Source organism: Dama dama, chromosome 17 (assembly GCF_033118175.1).
Source record: "Dama dama isolate Ldn47 chromosome 17, ASM3311817v1, whole genome shotgun sequence".
Classification (NCBI taxonomy): Eukaryota; Metazoa; Chordata; class Mammalia; order Artiodactyla; family Cervidae; genus Dama; species Dama dama.
In genome coordinates this window covers 13,612,938-13,633,738 of record NC_083697.1, presented here as the reverse complement: position 1 = coordinate 13,633,738, position 20,801 = coordinate 13,612,938, and the positions used below count along the sequence as shown (strand labels likewise).

The 20,801-nt window shown below is 39.6% G+C and overlaps 2 protein-coding genes across 6 annotated transcripts in view; one reads left to right on the top strand and one right to left on the bottom strand.

The window, feature by feature from the left end:
• Positions 1-528: 528 nt before the first annotated feature.
• On the top strand, positions 529-1,640 carry LOC133071871 (small nuclear ribonucleoprotein E-like). Its single transcript, XM_061164720.1, has one exon. It carries the CDS (start codon positions 662-664, stop codon positions 941-943), a length of 282 nt encoding a protein of 93 aa, XP_061020703.1. The 5' UTR covers positions 529-661; the 3' UTR covers positions 944-1,640.
• Positions 1,641-3,360: 1,720 nt separating this feature from the next.
• The window catches only part of PDE5A (phosphodiesterase 5A), a 151,257-nt gene continuing 133,816 nt past the window's right edge, over positions 3,361-20,801 (bottom strand). For all 5 annotated transcript variants that reach the window (XM_061164123.1, XM_061164127.1, XM_061164126.1 and 2 more), the window contains 4 exons: positions 16,669-16,732; positions 11,758-11,832; positions 9,950-10,033; positions 3,361-7,655 (listed from right to left, as the gene is read on the bottom strand). In XM_061164123.1, coding sequence (XP_061020106.1) covers positions 7,518-7,655; positions 9,950-10,033; positions 11,758-11,832; positions 16,669-16,732 — 361 coding nt within the window. In that variant the 3' untranslated portion in view covers positions 3,361-7,517. The remainder of the gene's footprint in view (positions 7,656-9,949; positions 10,034-11,757; positions 11,833-16,668; positions 16,733-20,801) is intronic.

Genomic DNA, 20,801 nt, shown 5'->3' with positions numbered 1-20,801 from the left:
ACCATGTGTATTAATTTACCTGAGCCTGATACTTAGGAAAGAATCAAGTATTTAGAAATGAATCAACATCTTCTGTTGACTTTTGTTGGGTATTGTTATTTTTAAATGTAAGTTTTATCTTCTCCAGAAGATCATTGACCTCTAGTTAGCCTTTTATGAATTTTCCTTGGCTCCTAGCAAAATGGTGAAACTCCCAAAGAGAGTAAAACTCCACCAATGGTTATCAGTTTATTAATGAAAGCCTGGTGACTTATTGTTCACAATAGAAAACAAATATTCTTTCCCCAAATTATTTTATTCAGTTTATTTTTCCATCTTAAAATTTAGCTCTTGTCTGAGAATTTCTAAAAATGCTGTACTGATCTTTCTGTTGCCCTTCACTAGAATTACTTTATCCTTTCTTTATAAGATCTGATTTATGTCAAAGGGAATTGGATGAAAATTTGTTCTTTCACTGTTGAGTACCTTCAAAGTATTAACAAAAACAGAATGCAAGAGAGGTTGGTGGGAGGGCTCTGTGATCCAGGTAGCTGTTCTTTAGGGCCAGGAGAATCAAGTATGTTTGAAGGCCTTATGAATGGAGCCAGAATAGAAAAAGAGAAACAGAGGTTTAAGAAAGAGAGGAGAGTGTGGAGTAGTGTGGTGCTTGTGAGTGTCCAGCATGGCGTACCGGGGCCAGGGCCAGAAGGTGCAGAAGGTGATGGTGCAGCCCATCAATCTTATCTTCAGATACTTGCAAAATAGATCGCGGATTCAGGTGTGGCTTTATGAGCAAGTGAATATACAGCAGATAGAAGGCTGTATCATTGGTTTTGATGAGTATATGAACCTTGTATTAGATGATGCAGAAGAGATTCATTCTAAAACAAAGTCAAGAAAACAACTGGGTCAGATCATGCTAAAAGGAGATAACATTACTCTGCTCCAAAGTGTCTCCAACTAGAAGTGATAGATGAAGTGAGAAATTGTTTGGCAATACCGTTGCGTTTTTTAGGTGTCCTTTGTTAGAGATGTAGTTCTAAAACTTGTATTCATATTGTTCTGCTCACCCTTATGTTATTACCAGATGACAATAAATGCTGTGGGACTGTTTTTATCAAAAAAAAAAAAGAAAGGAGATGATGATGGGACACAGCCCTGCCTTCATACACTCCCCCGAGAAGTACATTACTTATTCTGATAGACTTGGTAGAGCACCCTTAGTATATACTTCTGTTGGTTTTTCTGGAGCGTGAACAGCTGTAGCAGAGGTAACTGGTGAGCATGTTTTGTGCTTTTCCTCCCTGGTCAAAGCACATCAGCATGACCAGAGAATTCCTACCTTCAGAGAGCTGGTTGGTAAAGGGGGAAGCTTGTGGCTTACAGCAATATGCTGGATTGGTGTTGTATAAAGCCTAGAAAACACTCCTGTTGGGTAAGGGAAACAGTGATATGAAGTGAAATGTGGCTCTAAAAGTATTTAATATAGGGGATATTAAAGTTTAAAGCTGTTGTCGTAGTTCATGTGCTAGTTCATTCCTTCCACTTCCCGCCCTTAGCCATGTGCTCTTGTACCTTAAATTCAGACAGAAAGATGAAACCTAAAACATACCATTGGGGTTGCTGTTAGATGATTGAAAAGAGTCAACTTAGTTCCTGAATAATTTACACACACACACACACACACACACACACACACACGCATGCATGCATGCTCATACATACACTTAAAAATGAGACGGCATGCCTTTTAGATTTCCTTTGATTCAGGCAATTATTATTTTGATTCCATTCATAATTCCTGTGGATTTTTATTTTGAAAAAAAAAAATGGGTTTAGAAACATATAGTTTTTCTCCTGCCAAGACTGAATCTAACTTAAAATCAGAGCATTTTCTCTGCAAATTCGAGGTGTTTGTTTTTATATGCCTTAAAAACAGAAAATTACACACTGATATTTGCATATATCAAATATATATATATATATATATATATATATATATATAAACTATATCCCTGTTTGCTGAGAAGGCAGCACAGCTAATAGCAAAAATGTGGATTTTATACAAGAAGGGATGATGTCTCTGTGGATAGGCTATTGAGTATCAATCAGAGACTTCAGATGATCAGCTATTGTTTGCAGAAAATCTTAAATCAGATGATCACTGGCCAGAAGTAAGTAAGCAGATCTTAATTCTCTATTGATTTTTTTCCATTTGTTTTTCTTTGAAAGTGAAAGTCACCCCAGTCATGTCTAACTCTTTGTGACCCCATGTACAGTCCATGGAATTCTCTAGGCCAGAATATTGGAGTGGGTAGCCTTTCCCTTCTCCAGGGAATGTTCCCAACCCAGGGATCAAACCCAGGTCTCCCGCATTGCAGGTGGATTCTTTACCAGCTCAGCCACAGGGAAGCCCAAGAATGCTGGAGTGGGTAGCCAATCACTTCAGCAGATCTTCCTGACCCAGGAATCAAACCGGGCTCTACAGTTTTGCAGGCGGATTCCTTATCAACTGAGCTATCAGGGAAGCCCTGTTTTTCTTTAGCTGGTAAAAATATTTTTAAAAGCAGTTTATTCATTGTACCCAGTTAAGATTACTTCTGTAAATACAACTGAAATTATGGTGCTATCTAGTGGTTAGACGATCTAAAATACTGTTTTACATGAGCTTTCGTTTTACTTTTGTCTTTAGCTTTGTGAATTAGGCATGGCTAGATGCTCTGTGCTCAACATGAGAGGGCTCGTCTAGTGGCAAAACTGAAGAACAAACCAGAAGTACTGCCTTTAACTATACCCCCACACCTCTAGACTAGTAGCACTGAAGCACAGTGGTACCTGGGCTTCTGTGACGGCACAGCATTGGCATTACCAGATGAATGTTAACTCTGAAGTCCCAGTGAAACCACATCTGCAGGAAATCTTGTATCTCATGCTTCTAGATAACCCATTTGATCCACTAAGAGTGGATTCGGGACCTTTTACAATTAAAATTCGAGAAGAGAACTAAGTGGAATAAATACCTGCTTTCAAACTAGACAGATCTGGGCTCACATCCAACTCATGCCATTTGGCAAGTCTTTAATTCCTAAGCCTTAGCTCCTCATGCAACCTGAAGATGCTAACAGTTACTGTCTCTGTTGTTAGAGACTTGAAGTGCTGAGGTGTATGGAAAATGTTGGCCTCCACTTGGTAGCAAAGGATATTAACAAAAAGATTATTTTACTCGGGTGTCTCGGCTGAACAAAGGAGTTTATTAGACCACATTTCCCCCCCCAGCTAATAGGACCACAGGTTAGCTGTGGATTAAAGTCATTCAAACTCTTGGGCCTATTCTCCTCACCTAAAATTCAAAGTCCTGTAAGAATCACACAGTACTCATACTTACTTGTTAATTCTTCTTTTTATTTTTACACAGCATGGCAAAATGAGGAAACAGCTGACAAGTGATGAGTCTGCACAATGGAAAAACCACCCTGATCATCAGCATCACAGGTGGGTAAGTGTTCTTTTAAAGTGATTTTGTCAAAGTCATATGAAATGGTTTTCATGGTGGGGGAGAGGAAAGACAAGAAACCAACATTCACAATTATTTAAAATGACTTAAATGCTAAACATAATATACATAGTAATAACTCTTTATCCTAGTACAAAAATAGTGCTAGAAACTATATATTTGTTCAAATGTATTGAAAAGGTATAAGAAATAGATATTAAGTGGCTAGTGATGATTCATAAGCTTTTTCTTCCCTTAAACTGTATTAGAAATTTATATTTTTAACTATTTACATGGCTTTCAACAACATTCATTAAGACATGTTTACACAGGCTTTTGAGAAGCATATGGGAAGGACAAAGTGAGTTTTAATACTTTCTTCCTCGCTCCCTGTGGTGGAGCAGAAGGGGTCCAAAACCGTGTGCAACTTAACGGTCTGAGAGAACTCTTGAGTAATCTCTACCTGGCTAGCACATGGAAAAATAATCTATATAGTGGAATATATGACTCCATACTTACATAAGGTGTTCTTTAAGCTATCAACAGGCTAAGTGATGCATACTTATAGGAAGACAGGATGTTCACTGAGGGATTCTTAATAAGTTCCAGGTAAAGAAGGTCATTGAAAAACTGTATAACACACGTTATAAGTGAAAGTGATAACTGTACCCTGTATTTTCACATTAAATCAGCAGAATCAGAAGCTGGTAAGTCTCTTATCCAGCACTCCCTTAGGGCTGGATAAGTCTCCAGCAGAGACTTACGAACTCCGTGAGGTCGCTGCTTGGCCTCCACTGTGAGTGCGTACCAGACGTGGCAGGAACTCAGTCAAAGGTGGACTGAGGCATGCCAGATGCTGAGCGTTACGTTACACTACCTTGTTTTAACTGTAGTTATTCCTAGGAGAGGAGAGCAACTATACTCTTCCCCCCAGTCCCATCTTGAATCAAGCTTGTAAAACAAAACAAACAGCATTTCTTCTGATGGCATGTAAAGTTTTAGGAGTACAGTCTGGTGGAAAACACAGGGAAACAGAACATCAAATTGGAGTCGGTCTGACATTTGTGCTCTATGCTGAAAATAAAGGCACTTCACAGCTAGGTGCGAATGTATCTGTGACCCGTTTCCTCCCGCAACCCAATATCTCCAGGACACTGTCAGACACGTTCTCATCTCCAGCCCTCCCATGGGCGGAGACTGTTATTTGTAGTAGGGAGATCAGTGGCATTTGTACCTTGAGGCGAGGTGCTCAGAGAGCTCTAAATCTCACACAACTAATGATCTGCACTAGGAGCCAAAGAAATATACTTTTTTTTTTCTCCCCAGTCATGGAAACTCAACCTAGGAAATAACACATGGGATTAGATACCTTCCTTTGGGGCCCGCTATCTCATTTCTGAGAGTGGTCTCCAGGGCCCATCAGGTCTGACACAGAGCTGTCCTCTGTGACACCCTCCTTGCAGGGAAGGCTTAGCCCAAACACAGCTCCCTCAACAGCACAACTTGTTCACGCTCACAGCAGTTAAGACACTTAAACTGGGGTTCACACAGGTTAGTGACTGGCAAAGGTCAGTCCTGTGAAAGTTTAAGGCTGGGCAGGCAGTCTAATAGACATCATTCACAACTTAGCAAAGTAGTGGGGACTTCTGGGGCTGAAAATTGAAATGAAATGGTATCATGTTACTCAGGTGTAACAAAAGCAAACTAATCTAGAACAATTTCTTGCTAGTTACAGGAAATATAAATATAGGGTAGGGCGAGAGAATATGTATATATATATGTGTGTGTGTGTATATATATATATATATATATATATATATATATATATGTATTTTTTTCCCCCAACTTGAGAAGATACTGGAAAGGAAATATTCACATAAGAACAAAATTTGTGCCCATGTACCAGGTATTAATCCATGTATGGAATGATTTTCCTAAGAGTTAAAAATTGTTTGAACCAACTAACCAGGCTTCAAGAAGCACTCTTCTTCTGTATGAACTAAAATATCTAAAGATAAAATAGGCATAGCATTGCCCAACTTTTTTCAGTTTCTAAACTAGTAAGGTAAAATAAGCCATTATCTAAAGAATTTCTAAATATGTCCTCTTACTTGTTAAAATGACGTACATACAAATTCTGTATACATAGTCTACTATGTCTGTAAAAATCTTAATGACATACATGAGAGGCCCTGAACAAACTGCTGAAATATTTGACTACAGATTTTAGCATAACCGCTAAATCACAATGTGTATGGTAAAATGATAGGTTACTAAAAAGACTGTTATTCTTCAAATGATTTTTCTGTACTAAGGAACTGAGTATGCATGCATGGGCATATATTGGTATGAAGATATGTTAGTGACAGTCTGTGTAACTTACACACCAATGCCACCAAGAGGCAAACTCTCAGATCTCATGTGTATGACTTAAAAAAAAAAACAGAATAACATGCTGAAGCTACAGGTGTTACAACAGTAATACATACAGCATTAAACAACTGATAACCTTCTAGACTATCCCTTACCACTACAAAATGATGGCAGTACAGTTTGTTTTGTTTAAACTGAAGGGTAAGAATAAAATTACTTTATGTCAAGATATATATACACACTTAGAATTTTAAAAACTTAATGTTGAATTTTAGGATGCTTAGGAAAAAACATCCTATTTTATTTTCCATATAAATGGGAAATATGTTTTAGTGAAAATTCTTCTAGAATGCTGCATTATCATATCCCCAAGAGCTTTTCTATCCAAACCAGTGATAGAAACTCAAACTTTTCTCAGGGATGTGGAAGGACGTGAACAGATGAAATGCCTGTTTTCCTATTCTTCCCCAAGTCTAAACACTACCGCACGTTTAGAGAAGATTTTCTTTTCCCGAACCAGGTTCTCAGTTTGTTATCTACTTCTCTCATATGGAATACAAGTGTCTTTAGGGGCACATATGTACAGTGGGAATACAATTAAAAGAGCTCAAGTTCTAAGAAAACATTAGCATTTTCTAAATGTACTAACAGTTATGAGAAGTAAATCCTACCAAGTATGAGTTCAGGGGCCAGTTTAGGGCACATACCCCCTTATCCTGAGTGGTCACAGCTCACTTCAGGCCTGTGCGCCCATGATCACTTTCTTTCTCTTCCTGGTTGGGTTTTAAAGTGTTGACTTACAACTATGACTCGTGAGGTGAGCGAAAAGGAGGCTCAGTGTGTGACCCCCTGACTGTCGGGAGTGTCTCCCGTGGAGCTGTCCTGGCCGCTCCATTTCTGCAGCAGGCTCATCCCTGAGCCTCAGGGGCTGGGTCTTCTTCCCAGGCTCCTCCTGCTCTCTACCAGGTCTGTTAGGTCGAAGCGAGCATTTACGGGTAGTCTTTGGGTAGATGTATTGCACTGAAATAAGAAATTTCTCTCTTGCCTGTTCTCTAACAACAAAAAAAACAAATTAATTCAGTAATGCCTTTTCTTTACAATATTGCCTTATAGTACTTTCCATTTGTTTAGAGTTTTAATTTTCTTTTGTTAAGGTAATACACTGTTGAAAAATATAGCCCATTCCTTTTAAAATCCAACAAGCTTTAAAAGCCAACATTTTTCTCTATTCTATGAAGGTTGTAAATGTCACAGAATATATTCAGTTTGCTCCCAGACTACTTTTAAGAAAGAAAAGATTCCAAACATTCTTGAAAGATTGATAATTCAGATAACACAAAACCAATTATTTAAAATCCCCAGAAAAAAAAAAAAATAGCCTCTGTGCAAGAATGCAACTTGTACCTCGCAGTACACACAATATTACAAACAGTGCTCTTATCCATGTGCTAAGAGTGGGTGTCATTGATAATCTCAGTTCAGTGGCATAAAACAGATATACAGAAAATATGCAATAGTCCTCTAAAAACATTTCATGCTACGCTGTCAAAAGTTGTGCAAAAATAAAAATATAGCAGTGGCAAAGTATACACCAAATCTGTACAGTGTGTAGCAAAACTAGGCATACTGCAGAAACACCATCTGTGACTTCAGCCCTGCGTGAACAGGCCTCTCAGTTCCGCTTGGTCTGGCTGCTTTCACCATTGATCAGTGTCTTCTCCTGCTGTTCTGCAAGGGCCTGCCATTTCTGCCTGTTCTTTCTGCAGCCGTCCAGCAAAGGGAAACAGTCCTCCGACACATGGGTCAAGGCCTAAGGAAAGAGAAAGAAAGCTGGCGACGAGATGGCGACTGGGAAATAAGCCCTCTCCCCAGGCTTGTCCCAGAGGGTCACATCACACACTCACTTCACAAGCAGACCCACTGCTGGGGTTCTCACAGACTGTTCTCACAGAGCTGTGATCACAGATCATTTATGAATGACTCCTCTTAAGCTATACAGACGGGCAACACATGCTGAGACAAAGAGCAAATGCACATATTTCAACGTAACATTATTAAGCCGTGGAGACAGATCTGTGTGGAATCGGCTCTGCAGAGAAATAATCCATTTGCTTTTATGTAGTACAGATGGTTCTCCCTAAGTGTTGACTTCCTGGGGAGGCACTTAGTTTCTGAGATTTTCTATAAAATAGTTTTATCCAATATACTTTAGATTTTTATCCAAAATTATAATAAAGATTAAACTCTATATGGCATTATTATTTAACCAACTATAGTTCCATATATATTCAGCTTACAAGAATGTTCAGTGTAGATTTCTGTGTCATAGACAAACATTGACTTAAATACCCAACAGCGGGGTTAGAAATATTGTCTTACTATTCTGCAGCCATTAAAACTGTCAGAGAAAACACATTTGAAACAGAAAGATGTACATTCTATTACAGATGCAAAGAGCAATTTTTGGTAAATGAAAAATATATGAAAATGTCATAAAGAATAACAGTGGTTATCACAGAGTACTAGAATTATAAGTGGTTTTATCTTTTTGCTTCTCTGTTATTCTGATTTTTCTGTAAGAACCTATTACTTCTGTAATAATAGTAAAAATGCCTGTCTGTATCACATAGAATTTAACTGTAGATTCAAATAAAATGAATAGGAAATGTAGAAGGATAAAATTTATAATGAGTGATTTGACTATATTTATGGGCATGGGAAAAAAAATGAAGAGAGACATTAGTATCTGCAGCTGAGGAACTCTTAATCCAATCCATAAGGAAGACACGTGTTACAGAAAGGATGAGTGTTTGGAGGTGATGGAGACGCTGCTGGGAGCGCTTCTGCAGAGCAGTAAACAGCCAGCTTGCCAAGCAGGGAGGGCAGAGGTGCCAGGGCCTCACACGCGCTCTTTCGTCCTGTTTTCCTTTGCTCTCTCTCCTGACCCTCCCTCCTCTTTTCTTCCTCATCAGCCACAGCTTCTTTATTCAGTTCATTGGATGGTTAGAACCCTGGGCCCAGGCTGAGAACTGAACTCTAAACAGAGTTCTCCCACTTACCCACCTATTTGGGACAAGCATCCCATCTCCCTGGAAGATGGACTTTCTACAGATTCAATGACTGAATCTGTGAAACGTCTGGATTAAAATATTTCTAGCCTTTCTTCCGGTCTTGGCAGTCTATGATTCCTCCTATGATAAGTATTTTTTTCCCCAAATACTTACACTTAAGACAGTTTCCTATTTAAATGTATAAAGATGAAGACAGCATCTACTTTCTGTATTTGGGGCATAACATCTAAACTAGTCAGTTGGATATGTTAGGGAGAATAATTTAAAAAACCCAAACTAACAAGTATATGAAAATGGGAACCTGCAATATTTTCCTAGCTGTCTTCTTGTAACCCTCATAAAAATTTTCTTAATAGTAATAAAGTCACAGTATGAGAAGAAGTTAGGTAACTGTTTTTCCTTATTTAGGCCAAAATTTAGCCTTAAAAAGAATATGCTATGTATATTATCTATGGTGAAACAGATCACCAGCCCAGGTGGGATGCACGAGACAAGTGCTCGGGCCTGGTGCACTGGGAAGACCCAGAGGAATCGGGTGGAGAGGGAGGTGGGAGGGGGGATCGGGATTGGGAATACATGTAAATCCATGGCTGATTCATATCAATGTATGACAAAACCCACTGAAATGTAGTGAAGTAATTAGCCTCCAACTAATAAAAAATAAATAAATAAATAAATAATAAGTAAAAAAAAAAAAAGAATATGCTAACATAGAGTATGCAGAATATACCTCCTTTGAGGGTAGCACTGGCACATACTTTTTCTCAGCATTCGCCACATGAATTTGCTGGAGCCTAGGATGCAGTAGGCACTCATTAGGTAGTTACACATCAATGAATTAACATTTTTGAGAAACAGTAAATATAAAATGTGTTCCTTGTTCAGTACAAACAGCATGTTCGTTAGTAAAAGAAACGTCCTGATTATTTTACTTCTAGTTACTTGATTAAGAAGGAAAAAATATGTGCCTGATGTGTTGCTTCAATTTACTTCATAACACAAGTCAAAACTCTAGAAGTTTCAGAGTAAATACCTCATAAAGTTGCAAGCAGATGGCATCTATGAATCCAACTTGCATACTTGGGATTTTGTTTTTTTTCTCCCGGTTCATTAGATCCTGAGAACACAGAAACACACACACAGATCTGCGTTTACTTAACGCAACACAAGTTGGCTCTGAAACGATGAATCCCTCGGTTAGCTGAGGAAGGCCAGATACCTGCCTACCTGCCCCTTCACCTTCTGGAGGCTCCGACCCCCCTGCACCAAGCCATGCTCCTCTCTCTCGTTCACCGGGGCTGTGACTCTCCCTGCGTGACCCCCAGCACTGATCACTGGCCTCAGATCAGCTGGTGACCTAGAGTTAGGCCCTGACCAGAGTCCACTGCTGACAGGTGTCTGGAGAACACACATGCCTTCTGTCTACTGATGTGGAATCACACACTCTCAGCTTCGTGAAAGACGCCACTGAGGCCACGGCCGATCACAGTTCAGTTCACAGAGAGAGCTGTCTGAGTGAAAAGTACGCAGACACCATTGCTGCTTGTTCTCAGAAGCTCCTGACTGGGCACCAGACAAAGCCAGCACCTCTGAGGGGAGCAGAGTCTGTCTCAGTGCTTGTTTAGAATGAAGCAGGTTCTCCGTTAGCTGTGACCATCACCCTACTACCCACCCTTTTCTGAGAGGATTCCGCGCTTCTAACAAGCCTGTTACTGTGTGTGTGTGGTTAGTCACTCAGTCTTTTCTGACTCTGTGACCCCATGGACTGTAGCCTGCCAGGCTCCTCTGTCCACGAGATTCTTCAGGCAAGAACACTGGAGCGGGTTCTTGTTTCCTTTTCCAGGGGATCTTCTCGACACAGGGATCAAACCCATGTCTCCTGCAGTGCAGGCGAATTCTTTATCACTGAGCCACCAGGGAAGCCCTGATTAGTATGTCTAGGAGACTAAACAATTGCAAAAGACTAGTGAGACATAGGGTGTGCCCAGATGAGGCTACGGAGTAAAGCAGAGGGAATGGTACGCGGAGGAGGGGCATCTTGTAACCTCGGCCCATTTAGTGTGGGCTCAACAAATGTTCATCTGAGTAAAAGAATGACTCTATGCACCATTTCCAGGAAAAAGTAAAACTCATCCATTTCAGGAAAAACTTCTTCAGTGGTTTGAGAAGAATCTTCTTGTATTCGAGATTCCCTACCTACCCTAAGCAGAAAATGCAGTATATAAATATTTAACAAGAGATGTTTATCAAAGTGCTATTTGTAATAGTAAACTCTACAGACATTATACCGAACAGTAAATAATGGTTGCATCTGGTTCATGTGGGCCTTACCACTTCTTCTCAGTGGTAAAGGATCTGCCTGCCAATGCAGGAGACCCAGGAGAGGAGGGTTTGATCCCTGGGTAGGGAAGATCCCCTGGAGGAGGAAATGGCAACCCACTCCAGTATTCTTGCTGGGCTAATCCCACGGACAGGGGAGCCTGGCAGTCTACAATCCATGGGGTCACAAGGAGTTGGACATGCCTGAGCATGCATGCACTATTTCATGTAACCATTGTAAATGGTATATAGGACAGAGCATCTGTTAGAATGAAAAGTGGCTTATGATATATAAATGGAAAAAATTACAAAAAGTAGGTATGATTTGATAACTCAGAGTCTTTTCTGTCCTCTGTTATTTGCATGTTTTCTATAATGAACATGTTTAATTCTTCAGGTAAGAAAAAGGACTTTATAAAAAGATGAGAAATCGTCTTCCTAAAATCTCACAGAAGCACAAAAAGGAATCTACAACAAAAACATGTATATGAATAATTCCTACCAACAAGGTCTCATACTTACAGTGGGTTCTATGTTGAGTTCTTTTCTCTCTCTGTCTCCTTGGTCAAAAAATTCAGTGGCAACAAGTTCTGCTATCTGAAATCAATAACAGACTAAGTATGGGTAATTGAAGGCATATCACTCAGTAAAAGACTTTAAATGAAGATAATAAAACCCATCAAATCTGTGGCTTTTAACCACATCAGTAAAATTAGAATAAAGCAGTAACAGCAAATATTTATTTTAATGTGTACCTAGTAAATATTTATTTTAATGTGTACCTAATCACAAAGGCTAGAGTCTGTAATCTATAATTCAGAGAAAAGAGCGACATGTTATTTCACCGTCAGCAGCAGTGGGACGAGAGCACTGCGTGCCCATCTGTGGGCATCCTCAGTGAGGTGTTAGGCACCAGTCCTACCAGGCCCCGCGGGAAACACAGCATCAGGTAGGTCCTTATCCTGAGGCTGACTGACATGCCTCTTAGGTTTCTTTCAGTCTACCAATTCCTCCTCTTCTCTCTTTTTAAAAAATGTCCTTATAATTTTGACTGTTGTTGAATAAACTGGGTTGTTTATCCTATAGCTTCCTGTTGTCTGGATTTTGCTGATTGTGTTTCCATAATGAAATTGAATGTTTCTCTGTTCCCTGTTATTTCCATACACCAGTAATGAGATCTAGACACTTGATTAGATTGAGTTTGCTTTCTTTTTTTTTTTGCTATGACTGTTTCTCAGGCTGTGCCTGTACTTCTGACAGTGGAATGCCTGGTTGCCTCTCTCTGTGATATAAACAGTCCTTCATGAGCTTTGCCTGGATCCATTAATTTAGAGGCTGCAAAAAGGTAATATACAAAGCAATCATTCCTTTTTTCTTTATAGCTGAAATAGAATAAGTCCCCCACATCAATTTTTAGTTACCCTGAAGTATTTGTATAAATAAAGGAGAAATAACTTGATTTTCTCTATTATAATTACCATTAGAAAAAAATAATAACTCAGTTCTCAAGCATCCAACAAACATGACTAAGGAAGGTTTTATTATTATTATTATTTTGAACTTTGGATTTAAACAAATTTAACATATTTCAATCCTTACTGATGCCCACATTGTCCCACTTTGGCCAACTGAGTTGGCTTCTTTGCTCTTCTGACACGGCGTTATCAGTCTTTGATAGTTCTTGGTTTCTGCTATAACAAGATGTTCTTAGCTCATCTTGTACATTTCCTGTTTTGGAACGGGCAATCAGCCATTTCTTCATGGAGTCCTCATTCTTTTAGACTGAGGTTATTTAGAAACTTCAATCAGGGCACTAGGTTCGTTCATTTCTACCAGGGTGATTGTTATTTTTAAGCCCTTTTAATGAATGGAGCTTACACAATGTAAGTTCATACAGTATTTCCTATTCAAATCAGGACTACAGGATTTCTGCAAAACCTTATCCATCTTGGATCTCTATCTTTCTACTCACACTGAAAATCCTACCTCTCAACAATATCAATATAATTTCTCATTTGCTTTTATCTCACATCATCCACTATGGTGACTGAATATATATACAAAATTACCCCTAATATGATTACTGAAAAACAGCTCTAATGGGTTTGCTGTTGTTGTTGTTCTTAGTGTACATCCCACTGGAGTTATATGGTCAAGTAACGGTTTTAAATCTCTTGGAATAAAACTGTCCCCCTCAGTGTGGTTTTGCAACCAAAATCACATTGTTTCATTTTACTTCCCAGGTTATGTGATTTTTTTTTAAAGTTCAACTTTATAAGCACAGTTTACATGGTTCCTAAATTAAATCTACAAAACAAGTACCTGCAAGGAACTCTACCTTATATCTCTGTTCCTCAATCTTATTCCCTCCTTCCCCTGTGGGAAATCATTAACTTTTTTACAGTTAATCCTGCTTTTTAAAAATATATGCAAATATAAGTACATACATCCATATTCCATTGCCTTCTCGGATAAATGGTAGCATACCATACCTGTTCTCTCTTCCTTGCTTTTTCTGTTTCACTTGTATCTGTGTAGTCACCCCGTAGTAGTATACAGAAAGTGCTTATTTCTTTTCACTGTTGCAGAGACTTCATCATATAAGTAAATACTACAGCTTACTTAGTACCATATTAATGAACACTTGGGCTGTTTCTTGTTTTTGCTGTTACAGACAGCACTAAATTGAATAGCCTATATAAATGCATTTTTATATTCTTGCCAGTATATCTTTGAGATAAGATTCCTAGAAGTAATAGTAAATGACTATAATCATATACTTCCAAACAGTTACAGTATTTTGCATTTCTTGTTTTCCCACAGCTTCCCCAACAGAGTATGCTGTAAAATCTTTAAATGTTTGCCAATCAGACAGTTGAGAAATGGTCTTATTAGTGTGTGTTTTTTTTTTCAATGAATTGCATAGATCATGGGTCTATAGTCACAAATGCATGTGAGTAGGTTAACACACCCTCCAACCAAGAAACAGTTGCCCTCAGGCCCTTCTGTGTGAGTCAGGGAACCTACTTTGCTTCCTCCCCGCTCAGCCACTATCCTCACTTCCTTCACCAGTGATTGGTTTTGCCTTTCCTAGAACGTGACGTAAATGACATCACAGTATGTGTTCCTTTACGTCCAGCTACTTTCACTCAGCATATACTGCTGGTGAGACTTGTCCGTGGTGTTGCCTGTATCAGCGTCAGCTTCTTTCTACTGTTGGGCAGAGCGGCACTGTGTGAGGTAGTGTGCTGTGATACATTGATCCACTCTCCTGTTGAGGAACATCTGGATGGTTTCTAGTCTCTGACTATTAGGAATAATGCTGTCATGAGATTCTGTACAAGTCCTTTTGTGTCAGTACAGTTTTAATTTGTATCTTTCCTTGTGATTGAGGTTCTGAGACCTTTTCAAATGAGTAAGAGCCATTTGCATTTCTTTCTCTATCAACTTTTTTACCTGTTCCTCATTGTCTGTTCGGAGAAGGCAATGGCACCCCACTCCAGTACTCTTGCCTGGAAAACCCCATGGATGGAGGAGCCTGGTAGGCTACAGTCCATGGGGTCGCTAATTAGGCAGACATGACTGAGCGACTTCACGTTCACTTTTCACTTTCATGCATTGGAGAAGGAAATGGCAACCCACTCCAGTGTTCTTGCCTGGAGAATCCCAGGGACAGGGGAGCCTGGTGGGCTGCCGTCTATGGGGTCACACAGAGTCGGACAGGACTGAAGCGACTTAGCAGCAGCAGCTTTGTCTGTTTTTGCTTATTGTGTCTTTGTCATGCAAAAAAGTTTTCTTAATTTTTTATTTTCATGTAATCAAATTTGTCAGTCTTTATTGTTTCTGCATGTGGAGCCCTAATTAGGAAAGTTTTCTCACTCCTCAGTTATAAAAGAATCCACAAATGTTTTTACTTAGTACTTGGATGGTTTAATTCTCTACACTGAGCTCTATGCCCCATTTGGAATTTAAGTATGCAGAATAGATCTGGTTTCATCTTTTGCCATCTGGCTATGGAAGATGGGAAAACCAGGCTAACATTATTGAATAAAGTCTGTCTTTCCCCCAGTTATTTGAAATGCTATCTTAATTATGTAAATGTTCTATGCAATTCTCAGTGTTCTATTGTGTTCCATGGTCTGATACCAATTCCAAACTGTTTTAATTATAGAGGCTTTATAGCGCTGCTTTTTATCTGGACCCCAGCTTCACTGCTGTATGTTTTCAGAGTTTGATTCAAAAGAAAGAGAAAGAAAGAAATTCTTTCCTCTTCCATTCTCTTTCCTGTTTTGAAATGGGCATATAGTCTTTTTTACTATGGAGCAGGAAGGTCTGTAGAGACATTTCTTGCGTGCCTATGGCGTGTCAGGTTTGGCACCTGGAGAGTGCATTCCTGATACTGTTTTGTCAGCACGTGGTTCAGATGAGCCTGTCATTCTTGGGCTCCACGACTATGTATCCCATAGTCGTGACCAACAGCGACTGTCAATAATCTCAGGTAGTACATTTAGGACTGAAAATGCAGTCTCAAAAAACAAACACAATATACACGTCATTGCATGTATACCCACCCCCCTTATATTTAGCTTAGGGCCTTTATGCCTCAGCACAGTGTTACGGCAGTTACTTATTTAGAGAGACGATATATTTCTAGCCACCTGATCACGGGCTCTAATCAGAACCTTCTGGATATCTTATATCAACATGTACTATATTTATGAGCACCAGAAATGTTTAACTTCTACTTGTTAATGCCTATTTAGAGTTGAAGTACAGCCTAATAGGCTAACCACAAGAAAATGGAGTTTGCATCTTCTAATTATTAAGACTAATAAAGGGATGTGCTTAAAAAAAAAAATGAGGTAGAAACAGTACTGGAATTAAACTTTATCAACAGCTAGGTTTTTGCTGTGTTAATATAGATGCTCTCTTTCTTAATAGGTCTTACAAATATTATTAAGTCATAACAAGTCTTATAAAAAAGAAAAGTGAAAAAGAAAAGAGAAAAAAAGTGTTTATGTCCAATTATCTGCTTTTAATACTACTTAAAATTTAGATTAAAAGTTTCCCAAATACTTTAAAAACTATATTTAAGAGTAAAGGTTTTTCATACTTTGACATTTTTTAAAAAAATTTATTTTAATTGGAGGCTGTATTACTTTACAATATTGTAATGGTTTCTGCCATACACTGACATGAATCAGCCATGGGTGTACATGTGTTCTCCATCCTGAACCCCCCTCCCACCTCCCTCCCCATCCCATCCCTCTGGGTCGTCCCAGTGCACCAGCCCCGAGCACCCTGTCTCATGCATCAAACCTGGACTGGCAATCTGTTTCATATATGATAATATACATGTTTCAATGCTATTCTCCCAAATCATCACAGACTTTGACTTTTTAATTACTACTTTTTCATCACTAAACAACATACCCGTTGTTGAATAGGCCAGGGTTTTGTAATCGCAGAAAGATCACAAGCTGTCATCAGCATCGCTCTGTTAAAGGAAAAAGAGGTCCAATACTCCTTTATGTGACTATATACCTTTATGTGACTATAAACCCTAGTAAACAGTTAGTAACTGATAAAAAGTTAAAACCCCATAAACTACAGAAATGGCGGTTTACAAAGACTAAAGAAACAGAAATAGAATTTATATAGAAGCAGAACTGATACAATGGAATCACAGAGTCAGTTGTTTTGGTTACCCAGTGAACTACTGGAATTTGCCCTCAAACTGCCTTGTTGTATCTCCAGATTAGCAGAAGGAGAGAAATTACCAACCTCTGTGCAAAAACTTGCCTGCTATTATTTTTTTTTACTTTGGCCTTCCATTCTCAGTGACAGTATGGTGAAAACACATTGATTACTAATAATAACTGTTAAACATCATCAGCTATCCTATTGATAAGACCCCCATGACAGCAAGAACTGTGATGGGTCATCCTAATTTACTCAGCACACGTCGTGGCTCCTATGTGAAAAGTCTTTAAATTATTGAACAGTACCTGCTGGAGAGAAGAGGGAAATGAAAGGATATGGTGCTCGCTACTCCTTCTCTTGTTAGAGAAGTTGAAAACCATGCTGGACTCTGGAGTCTGTGGCAAGGTGCTCTAGAACTCAATACTGTAACTACTGTGTGAAGATGGTTTCTCTTTGGTGTAGTGTTTTTCCACGTCAGGTCTAAATACCTGCCATCTAATTCTTTCAATCTGCTTGAAGACATAGGCAAAAAGGTCATCACTGTCATATATAGGAATACTCAAGGTAAAGGACTGTGTTACTTGTACCTCTAGGGACAATCTAAATGAAAGTGCATCCTCCCTAACCATATTAGGCCTCAAAGAAAATGGTTTCTGGCCTCAGACTCTCTTACACCAACTCTTATCATAGGTAATGAGTACACCAGAGAAATGTTTAATCATGAAGGATTTCAATAATGCTTGCCAATGCAAACTGTCTCCCCCAGAGAAGACCCTGCAATGTCTGGATAAGTTTAACTACAATCTGGACAGTGAAGAGGGGAAGAGGCAACCTGAGCGCTAGGTGTACTAGCTGCTGCTCTGCTCGAGGTCGGAAGTTAGGAGCATAGCCATGAAAATGGTGGCACAGACTTGGAATCGAGGTGGGATTCCATTTCTGTTATTGGGAAAAACTGGTCGCAGATTGCAGTGGTGTGTGTATCCTTTTCTAAGGCACTGCTCTAAAAAACAGGCTGAGGCTCTCACATGAAGCATGACTGTTCAGAACAGACACCTGGACATTTGTGTGTTTCCTTATTTGTGTATTTGTTTGCATGTGAAATAATACCTACCTGTCTAAAAAGATTTAGTTATAAAATTGTAATAGAGCACTATCCTCCGTCTTATTACTACTTCTGTCTTTATTATTCACACTAAGTTCTATTTTATTGGTCTACTTCTTTTCATGGAAAAGGCAGTGATAGTATAGCAAAGGATAGGAGGGAGGGACAGGGAAAACAGGTGAGGAAAAACAGAACCCTGAAGCTCTGACTCTACAACTAACACCAAAAAAAGATGTCCTTTCATCATAGGGGACTGGAATGCAGAAGGAGGAAGTTGGGGGATATCTGGAGTAACAGGCAAGTTTGGCCTTGGAACAAAATGAAGCAGGGCAAAGGCTAGCAGGGTTTTCCCAAGAGAACGTACTGGTCACAGCAAACACTCTCTTCCAGCAACACGGGATGACTCTACACATGGACATCACCAGATGGTCAATGATGAAATCACATTGATTATATTCTTTGCAGCCCAAGACTAAGAAGCTCTATACAGTCAGCAAGAACAAGACCAGGAGCTGACTGTGGCTCAGATCACGAACTCATTGCAAAATTCAGATTTAAATTGAAGAAAATAGGGAAGACCATTAGACTATTCAGGTATGACCTAAATCAAATCCCTCACCATTCACTGTACAGCGGAGGAAACAAATAGACTCAAGGGATTAGATCTGATAGAGTGCCTGAAGAACTATGGATGGAAGTTCATAACATTGTACAGGAGGCAGTGATCCAAACCATCCCCAAGAAAAAGAAATGCAAAAAGGCAAAACGGTTGTCTGAGGAGGTCTTACAAATAGCTGAGAGAAGAAAAGAAGTGAAAGGCAAAAGAGAAAAGGAAAGATAAATCCATCTGAATGCAGAGTTCCAAAGAATAGCAAGGAGAGATAAGAAAGCCTCCCTCAGTGATCAATGCAAAGAAATACAGGAAAGCAATAGAATGGAAAAAAATAGAGATCTCTTCAAGAAAATCAGAGATACCAGGGGAATATTTCATGCAAAGAAGGGCTCAATAAAGGACAGAAATTGTATGGACCTAACAGAAGCAGAAGATATGAAGAAGAAGAGGTGGCAAGAATACACAGAAGAACTATACAAAAAGGATCTTAATGACCCAGATAAACACAACGGTGTGATCATTCACCTGGAGACAGACATCCTGGAGTGTGAAGTCAAGTGGGCCTTAGGAAGCATCACTACGAACAAAACTAGTGGAAGTGACGGAATTCCAGTTGAGCTATTTCAAATCCCAAAAGATGGTGCTGTGGAAGTACTGCACTCAGTATGCCAACAAATTTGGAAAACTGAGCAGTGGCCACAGGACTGGAGAAGGTCAGTTTTCATTCCAATCCCATAGAAAGGCAATGCCAAAGAATGTTCAAACTACCGCACAACTGCCCTCATCTCACACACTAGCAAAGTAATGCATAAAATTCTCCAAGCCAGGCTTCAACAGTATGTGAACTGAGAACTTCCAGATGTTCAAGGTAGATTTAAAAAAGGCAGAAGAACCAGAGATCAAATTGCCAACATCTGTTGGATCATAGAAAAAGCAAGAGAATTCCAGAAAAACAACTACTTCTGCTTCATTGACTACTAAGGCATTCTGCTAAAGCCTTTGACTGTGTGATCACAACAAACTGTGGAAGATTCTTCAAGAGATGGGAATACCAGACCACCTTATCTGCCTCCTGAGAAACCTGTATGCAGGTCAGGAAGCAACAGTTAGAACTGGACATGGAACAACAGACTGGTTCCAAATAGGAAAAGGAGTACGTCAAGGCTGTATATTGTCACCCTGCTTATTTAACTTACCTGCAGAGTACATCATGAGAAACGCTGGGCTGGATAAAGCACAAGCTGGAACCAAGATTGCCAGGAGAAAGACCAATAACTCAGATATGCAGATGACACCATCCTTATGGCAGAAAGCAAAGAGGAACTGAAGTGCCTCTTGATGAAAGTGAAAGAGGAGAGTGAAAAAGCTGGCTTAAAACTCAACATTCAAAAAAGGAAGATCATGGCATCCAGTCCTGTCACTTCATGGCAAATAGATGAGGAAACAATGGAAACAGTGACAGACTTTATTTTTCTGGGCTCCAAAATCACTGCAGATGGTGACTGCAGCCATGAAATTAAAAGATGTTTGCTCCTTGGAAGAAAAGCTATGACAAACCTACATAGCATATTAAAAAGCAGAGACATTACTTTGCTGACAAAAGTCCATTTAGTCAAAGCTATGTTTTTTTCCCAGTAGTCATGTATGGATGTGAGGAGTTGGACTCTAAAGAAATCTGAGCACTGAAGAATTGATGCTTTTGAACTGTGGTGTTGGAGAAGACTCTTTGAGAGTCCCTTGGACTGCAAGGAGATCCAACCAGTCCATCCTGAAGGAGATAAGTCCCGGGTGTTCACTGGAAGGACAGATGTTGAAGCTAATCTACAATACTTTGGCCACCTGATATGGAGAGCTGACTCATCGGAAAAGACCCTGATGCTGGGAAGGACTGAAGGCGGGAGGAGGGGACGACAGAGCATGAGATGGTTGGATGGCATCACTGACTCTCTAGACATGAGTCTGAGCAAGCTCTGGGGGTTGGTGATGGACAGGGAAGCCTGGAGTGCTGCAGTCCATGGGGTCACAGAGTTGGACTCGACTGAGCAGCCAGCCGAGCTGAAGTCTGACTGCTGCTCTGCCATCGTGTGAGGGAAGTAGACACTTCACAGTCATGTTCTTGCTCCAGCAATCTTCAGGATGCTGTTTTCA